This window comes from Bos grunniens, chromosome 3, assembly GCF_055505025.1.
Source record: "Bos grunniens cultivar Pamir isolate PY7600 chromosome 3, Bosgru_T2T1.0, whole genome shotgun sequence".
Lineage (NCBI taxonomy): Eukaryota > Metazoa > Chordata > Mammalia > Artiodactyla > Bovidae > Bos > Bos grunniens.
In genome coordinates this window covers 68,819,815-68,828,214 of record NC_141167.1, presented here as the reverse complement: position 1 = coordinate 68,828,214, position 8,400 = coordinate 68,819,815, and the positions used below count along the sequence as shown (strand labels likewise).

The window sequence follows — 8,400 nt, the reverse complement described above, 5'->3', positions numbered from 1 at the left end:
GGACTTCTTAACGGCAAATCAATACTATTTTCTCGCTCTTCTCCCCCCACCCCCCTTTTCTTTCGCTTTTTCTAAAAACTCCGATTCCCTTCTCTAGTCTCCCTGTGCTCCCTTCCCCTATCTCCCTTTGCCCTCTCGCGTGATTGTGAACGCGGGGACCATTGTAGGACTAGGTATTTTGGTTGCAGGGAAAGGGATGTGCGGGTTCCGAAAAGAGCAGCGGGGCCAGAGCCGGGATAACTGACGGGTTCGCGAGTCGAGCGCCCATTGGCTCCTGGCACGTCGACGTCGCTCGCTTGCACGGGCGCGGCCAATGGGGGCGCGGGGCCCGGCGCGCGGCCTCGGCGGCGGGGGCGCGGGCCCGGCGAGGCTCGGGGAGCAGCGGCAGTGGTCGTGACGTCACGGGAGGGGGTCGGCGCCGCCCGCTCGCCGCCGGATTACAAGCGAACGCGCCCGGCAGCGGCGGGAGTCGCTCGGCGCCGCGTCTCCGCTACCTCCTCCGCCTGCGCCTGCTCCTTTTTTTCCCTTCTCCTCTTGTTGCCGCGAACGTCGCGGCAGTATCTGCTCCACAACTTTCCAAGAAAGTTCAGAAACTCGTCTCCGGGGCGGCCGGGTCGCGCGCGGCAGCTACTTCGGGGAGCCGCCGGGCAGCTCCGAGGGCGCGCGGCCGCCCGGGCTTCACGGTCGCTGCACCTGCCGCGTCCGTCGCCGCCGCTGCCGCCTGGTGCCAGGCTGTGGGCAGACCCTGGCGGTGGCGGCAGCGGCGGCGGTGTCGGGGTCACCTCCTGCTGCCTCGCCTCCGTCTGGGTCCCCTGCGTTGCCACCGCCGTCCCACGTGCGCTATCGTTCCTGGAGCGCACGCTCGGTGCTTCCTCAACAATTTTTGTAACTTTCCCCCTCTATCTTCTTTTCTCCCAACTCCCCCTTTTTTCATTAGGGTAAAAAAAAAAAAACAAAAAGTGTCGAAAGTGTCCACGGATTGCCACCTCCCAATTATCCTTCCTTTCCTCCCGCCCCACTTTTTTTTTTTTTAAGCGGCGACAACATTGTTTAGTGTTATTTTGTTTGAACGATCGATAGCTTCCTTTGCTTGGTCGAGGCGGCGGCAGAGTGGTGTGGACCTCATGTAGAAACGACAACAATGGAAGGGGCCAGTGGGTCGAGTTTTGGAATAGACACGATTTTGTCCAGTGCCAGTTCGGGCAGCCCAGGCATGATGAATGGAGATTTCCGCCCGCTCGGCGAGGCCAGGACCGCGGATTTTAGGAGTCAGGCCACTCCGTCCCCCTGTTCGGAGATTGATACCGTAGGAACGGCGCCTTCCTCTCCCATCTCGGTCACCATGGAGCCCCCGGAACCGCATCTGATAGCGGACGGGCCCCAGCATCACCACCACCTGCACCACAGCCAGCAGCCTCCGCCAGCCGCGGCCCCTACGCAAAGTTTGCAGCCTTCGCCCCAGCAGCAGCAGCAGCCGCCGCCGCCGCCAGCGGCCCAGCAGCTGGGCTCGGCCGCCTCGGCCCCCAGGACTTCCACCTCTTCTTTTTTAATTAAGGACATCTTGGGCGACAGCAAACCTCTGGCGGCGTGTGCACCGTACAGCACCAGCGTCTCCTCTCCCCACCACACCCCAAAGCAGGAGAGCAATGCAGCGCACGAGAGCTTCAGGCCAAAGCTGGAGCAGGAGGACAGCAAAACCAAACTGGACAAGCGGGAAGAGTCCCAGAGCGACGTCAAATGCCACGGTGAGTCCCGCCGCCTCGGCTCCCTGGGCCGTTTAGCTTCTCCTCCTCCTGCTCCCCTTCCGTCTCGCGCGAATCTCTGATGGGATCCGAAGGCGATTCTCAGCTTCCAAGGCGATCCGGCCACAGTCAAAAACTGCAAGCGAGAGGGAGGCCGGGGCGTGCGATTTGGGCACTCGTCCCAAGTTCTGTTTATTGTTAACATTTCTACATCCCCAACGCTCACCGCCACCAGCTCCTTCCTTTGTTTTACTTCATTTTAATTTATTAGGAAGGGGTCAGGCGGAGGGGATCTGACGGGAAGTTCTTTCAAATTTCGTAGTGCCTACGGGTGTGTTCACAACGTGGTGTTTATTTTTTAATGCAAATTATTGCGTTCCTCCCACACATAGTATTTTCTAAACACCCGCACAGGAATTATCAGATATAGTGAAGGAAAAAATGCCGAGTTGATTAACAGAGCAACTTAAAAAAAATTATTACATAGTGATTAATATAGGGAAGGCCACACGGTAAAAGATTATAATTAGTGTTTCAATTTTTAAAAATACTCTTCCTACTCCATAGCCCTAACTAAATATGTGTATTTCACTCAGAGTTTTGGCTCTTAACAAGTAATTGGGAGGTTGCATTTATGAATAAAATTTTATGTAATTGAATGTCTATTTTTGTAAAATCAGAAGATGGCAATGGAATTGTCCTTCAACTCCCTTTTTCCATTTTCTCACCAGAAAATTTCATAAGTGTTCTGGTCTTTGCATGGCAAGAGTTTTAATATCCAAGGCGAGTTCTTTTTTCCCCTTTACTGATAAGTTGATTATTACTAATCTTTGTCATCTCTGGGAAAGATGTGTGCTCTCTGGAAGGTAGGATATTGCCTCTTCATTTTACTATTGTAGCATTAGCATAATAGTGCCCAAAACAGATGTACAGTCTGGTCTGGCGATTTTTTTGTGCACCAACCTCCCCAGTGGGTCAATTAGAGAGATTATTGTTCTTCCTGCAGGGAAGATCAAGGAGTGAAGCAAAAAACGGGTACAAACAGAGAGGGATTGACGTATCGATTTCCCAGCATTTCAGTAGAAAACCAAAGTTGACAAATAGAATCCGGAAATCTCTGGGCTGTCACCTGGATGGGCTCAGTGATTTTGAGCTGAACGCAGTGTCTGGGAGACATTCTTTCTGAAGCTTTAAGAGACCCGATGCAAGCAGTTGCAGAGAGCCAACATTTCCCAAGTGCAACTGAAAAAGGAAAACAAATGCCTATAACTTTTAGTAAACAGAAGAAGTAAAATGAAAAAGGTACCCCCTCATCAAAAAAGAAAAGTTGAAAGATCTTTTAAAACCTAATAAATCAGAACATACGAAGTCAGAGCGAAAACAGTAAAAGAAAGGGACAGGGTCTTCCTCAGTCAAGGAAACAATTAGGAAAAGGACCCTTTATCATAAAGTATTTTTCCATTTCCAAAGATGGGAAGATTCAACACTCTTTTGGAAGCCTTTTAGGAGCTCTGCACGAGGCTCCACATTCAATAGCTGGCAGTTGGTCCTCTTTCTCCATCCTGGCTAAGGCTCAAGTATGTGTATAAGGAAGATGGCAGAATATAGCCCCCCTGCTCCCCTCAGACCAGTGACTGGCTTGGGAATGTAGAAGTGTGTGCCAGGAGGACAGTCCATCCTTCCCCATACCAGGCTACCTCAAGGCTATGTCTGGATTTCTGTGTAGGAACAAAGGAGGAAGGAGACCGGGAGATTTCAAGTAGCCGAGAGAGTCCCCCTGTGAGAGCCAAAAAGCCTCGTAAAGCCAGGACGGCTTTCTCCGACCACCAACTCAATCAACTGGAGCGTAGCTTTGAACGACAGAAGTACCTGAGTGTGCAGGATCGCATGGACCTGGCGGCTGCACTCAACCTCACTGATACCCAGGTCAAGACCTGGTACCAGAACCGCAGGTAAGGGAGGCTGTGGTGGGGAGCAGAGGCATCTGGTCATCTGGGTCAAGACAACTACACCAGTCTTCCATCCCATGTGGCCTCGGAGTCACTAGGGAGTCAGAGGGCCTGGAGTGGGCAGTTGGGGGGTTTTCAGACTGGAGTAGGGATTAGCCATACCTCCCAGGTGATGAGTAGCTGGAGTTTGGAGAATTTTGCACTTCTAAGTGTCTTTCATGTATGCTGTTTTTCTCTCTCAAATCTGAGTGGCTGAAATATCTCCCACTTTGCCTGCAAATCAATCAAGCCACACCTTCTTAAATCGAGACATCTGTGTAGCAGACACTCAGGCCCATAAAACCGATGCACTGCACCCTTTTGGGCCTGCCCCAGGATGGCTCCAAATATCTATAACCAGTCACTAAATCTGGCTATAGCTGTTCTGAAGAGCGGACCCACTGGCCTCGGCTTAAAAGTCCTTGCCTGGCCTGTGAGGCAGCCTGGAGAAAGGTTAGGGTTGGCAGCCAGTCAGGCATCTAGACTGAGGGTCTGTCCCCTATTCTGGCCACGTCAGAGCCCTCCAGGAACCACAGCTTCCCTTGAAAGGAAATTAGGAAGGAGCTGGCAGTACTTGTAGGCCCCTGAACTGCAGTGCGAACACCCAAACCCGGCAATCTGGGGCCGAGGTTATGCCGGGTTTCTAAGCCTGACGGTTGTCTCCCTTGTCTCGATTTTCTCTCTCCCGCCTTTTCCCTCGTTTGTGTTCTAATCGTCCATAAGTGTGGTTGGAAATGCCCATCCAGTTGTCATCTTTACCATAATTTTCTGTCTCATTACATACGGTTTCAGCCACCCTAATTCTGTCGGAAAACATTAGTGTCATTTGTCGCCAATTTAAAATGGGCGACATGTTTATTAATTTGGCTGGAGCTGCCGGGTATGGAGGGCCCACCAGCCCTGAGTTCCTTCAGGAGGCATGTGAGCAAAGGCCTGCTGCCTCTTCTTCCTAGTGGGGGTGCGGTGGGGGAGGGAGGAAACCAAGAAAAGCGGATCACAGGTTTTAATTGTTACTCTCTCCCAGAGGAGACAAGATTTTGAAATGCATTTTTCCCCTCCTGGAATGGCCCCGAGGTACTGTCCCCTTGGGAGAGCCCTCCCTCAAACGAATTCCGTTTTGAAACCTTGTCACCTTCCTCACTCTGAGCCGCCCGCCTGCTGTAAGGTCCTGTCAGGCTGATGAGAGAGATGTGTCTCCACAGCCTTGGGGACCAAAAGGGGCAGGGGTCCAAGGCCCAAGAGCCTCTGTGTCCCTTTGTTCGCGGTTTCTTCTCACTCGGTCTGGAGGAAAGGGGGAGGGCAGAGAGCATACACTCTGGGATTGTTGGGGAGCCACTTGGGGAAGAGAATTAAAGGAGGAAGGAAGAAGACTGCCATAGAAAGAGTGGTCTCAGTTGATCTCTAGAGAAGTTTCCGCAAGTAGCCAAACTATAAGGGTGGCAACAGCAGAGCAAAACGTCCGGAGAAGGCAGCAAAGCCTGGGGAATTTTATTTATGAATGTCTGTTTGGGAAGCCAGCTTGGATTTGGGTGATTCTGTGAGGGAGAGGGTGGGATGGGGGCCAGGAGGTGTGGTTCCTTCCCGATTCTCAGCGCTCTCTAAGTCCTCCTTGTCCTCCCCGAGGAAGAAGAGGCCAGTAGGGGAGAGAACGGGCCTTGGGGCCTGGACTGTGCCCCCAGCCGCGGGGTGCATGCACGTCTGTTTTTTTTTCAGGACCAAGTGGAAGCGGCAGACCGCGGTGGGCCTGGAGCTGCTGGCTGAGGCAGGGAATTACTCGGCACTGCAGAGGATGTTTCCATCGCCTTATTTCTACCACCCAAGCCTGCTGGGCAGCATGGACAGCACGACCGCGGCGGCGGCCGCTGCCGCCATGTACAGCAGCATGTACCGGACTCCTCCCGCGCCCCATCCCCAGCTGCAGCGGCCCCTGGTGCCCCGAGTGCTCATCCACGGCCTGGGGCCCGGGGGACAGCCGGCCCTCAACCCCTTGTCCAACCCCATCCCAGGTACCCCGCACCCCCGGTGAAGAGCGAGCCTGCAGACCCTCCCTGTCCCCTCCCTGACCAGGACAGCTGCCCCTCCTCTCCCCCAACCAGGCAGTCTGCCCTCCCTTGCAGTCTACCAGGAAGTAAAGAAGTGAGAGAGGAAGATGCTCAGCAGTGGGCGGGGGTCCCCCCGAAAGTGCCAGCCCTCCGCACTTCATCTCCCCACCCCCAGAGACAGGGCTGGAAAGCTCCCCCACAGCAGTGTGACTGGCGAAAATGCTGACCCCACACAGAGTGCGACCAGTAAGTGAAAACATCAACAAAAACAAAAACCTCAAGTTCTTTTTAAAAATGACTTTAGGGACAAGCAGGAGGGAGGGTGGGGGGTGGGGTAAGGAGGGAAGAAAGAAGGGCAAGGAGAGGAAACTGCACAGGCAGAGAGAATTGTAGATGAACAGCCTCAGATTCCAAGGCAGAGGGCGTTGCTGTGGACATTCCGTCTGGCCCAGAGAAAAGAGGAGGGTAACTGAGAACTTTGCACTGAATTCTCATGACCTTTTTTCTTTTGGAAAAGTGGCATGCTCCATAATATGAAAAAAAATGTACATTTGAAATACTGAGTGATAAGTGATATATCATATTTATTATATGTTGTCCAAAAAAGAGTCACTTATATACCTTAGTAAAACATGATTTTTCTTTTCATGTCTTTTTGATTCAGTAAAATAAATGCTTAGACAAAAATATAGATTTTTTGGTGATTGAAAATTACAGAAATAAAGTTTATCTTTTTTTAACAAGTGATGAAATCCGAGGGAGCTGATTTTACTAAAGCAGAGTGTACTATGATGAAATGTGTCACTTGATTTAGAATTACCCAAAGTCCCTTCCGGAATATTAGGAATTTACAACATCTATAAAGACGTTGGGTTGACTTGGGTAAAAACAGCTCCATTTTTCATGTTGGGCTCTTCCGAGCCGTTAATTTGGTACGTGTGATTTTTTTTTCTTTTTAAGTGGATGATTTCAGAGCAGTTCGTGAGGCCGCAAGAGAAAATCTGTGCTTGTAGGCTTGCTGGCCAAATAGGCAACCAACTTTCCTTGCTGCCCCGGCTGGCCTGGCAGCTGCAGCCGAACCGAGTCTGACCGCCATTCCTCCTTCTCCTAGGGCTCCTCTCAGCGGTGAGGGTCCGGAACGCTGGGCAGCAGAGACGCCGGCAGGAGCTGGGCGGTGGGCGGGCAGACGTGCGGGCCGCGCAGCTGTTCTTCAGCCCGAGGCCGGCGCCCGCGTGGTGGGACAGCCTGCAAGCAGGAGGCTGTAGGGCGCGCAATTAGGGTGCCCCAGGGACTCGGAGAGGCCTGGCTAACAAACCCTGGTTGTGCTTTGATCCCTGCCTTCTTGTTCCCCGGCGGGCATCCAACCCCTAGCCCCGCACCGAGCCTCTTGCCCTGGTGAGTTGGCTGTGATGGGATGCCTAGAGCGGAATGCAACTCTGGCCGAGACAGGTGTGCTGAGCTTTTTATGCGCGTCCCTGGATCGTTGGGGACCACTGAATAAGAGGCCAGAGGATAGTGTAGGTCAGCTGCTTGTTTTGGGAGTGTGTATCAGTGTGTGAGAACCGGTGTGTAATACTCTTAGCACCTTGGCCAGAGCCTCACCTCATCCAGAGCCTGACCTCAGCCCTAGACCTCCCTCCCTTACTAGCTCCCAAGAGGCTGAGCACTCCCGACTAGGGGAGGCAGAACTGAAAGGGGATGGTTGTACTCTTCTGGGGCTACTCCCACCTTCTCCAGGCTGGAGGTCACTTCTCCCATTGTCAGAGAGTTGAATCCCCATCTGGGCATCTTCACATCTCTGTCTTCACTCTGGCCCTAGTATGTAGTCAAAGGAGTAAGACTTGCAGCTAAAACACATCCAGACCCATTTTCCAACTTTCTCTGATGTTTGAATCTTAGTAGAGTTATAAAAACATTTTTTTAAAATGTGGAGTGCTGTGGGAGTGTGTGTTGGGGAGGAGTGGGAAAGAAGAAGGAAAGAGGTGAAATCCAGGAAGAAATTGCCTTGGGCACCTCGATCAGACTTTGGCTAATTAGGGAGTGATTTATCTCCAGCTCATCAGTTTGCTTTAAAAATGGTCGTGGTCTTGTTTGATTCTAACAAAAGGGTCTGGACTGGCCCTTCTCATTTTCTTCCCGCTGAGCCGGTACAAACTCAAACAGCTGGGCTAGGCTGGAAACTGGGCACCACTGTGTCTAGTGGGAATGCCCATTGCCTGGACAGTCAGCAGACTCTCCTTGTTCTATCTTAGCTGCTGTTGGATTTTACAATCATGTTTAAATACTTCAGGTCCTTAAATGGTCCACCTGGGTCTAAAAAGGCACTTTCCAGGACCTGAGGGTCGGAGGTGGGGGGGAGGCGGTGCTACAGCTTCTGTCTGCACTGGCCCCAGGGCTGATCATCTTTGGGGGAAAGGGGGAGCTGAGAATTCATTGGTGCTCACACATTCAAAGTTCCCTACTAAGAATGACCTCAAGTTCAGTTGGGAAAAGCACATAAACAAACCTTCAAATATAAACAAAATCATAGAACCCATCTGCTACCAGCAGCCCGCCAACCACTCTGCTGGGGAGCCTGCCAGCTACCCCTTCACTCTCAAGGCCAAACTGGGACTCCAAACATGCACA

General features: G+C 52.2%; 1 protein-coding gene across 2 annotated transcripts; it reads left to right on the top strand.

Annotated features, from left to right (window-relative positions):
* The first annotated feature begins 1,110 nt into the window (after positions 1 to 1,110).
* On the top strand, positions 1,111 to 8,164 carry BARHL2 (BarH like homeobox 2). 2 transcript variants are annotated; one of them, XR_015161591.1, is made up of 4 exons: positions 1,111 to 1,745; positions 3,469 to 3,694; positions 5,444 to 6,018; positions 6,884 to 8,164. XR_015161591.1 is itself a non-coding variant. In XM_086394381.1 (3 exons), the coding sequence occupies exons 1-3, from the start codon at positions 1,142 to 1,144 to the stop codon at positions 5,754 to 5,756; spliced, it is 1,143 nt and encodes a 380-aa protein (XP_086250507.1). In that variant the 5' UTR covers positions 1,111 to 1,141; the 3' UTR covers positions 5,757 to 6,515. The 2 variants fall into 2 exon arrangements, 1 of the variants encoding a protein (XP_086250507.1); XM_086394381.1 differs by lacking the exon at positions 6,884 to 8,164 and having other exon boundaries at positions 5,444 to 6,515.
* The last annotated feature ends 236 nt before the right edge of the window (positions 8,165 to 8,400 follow it).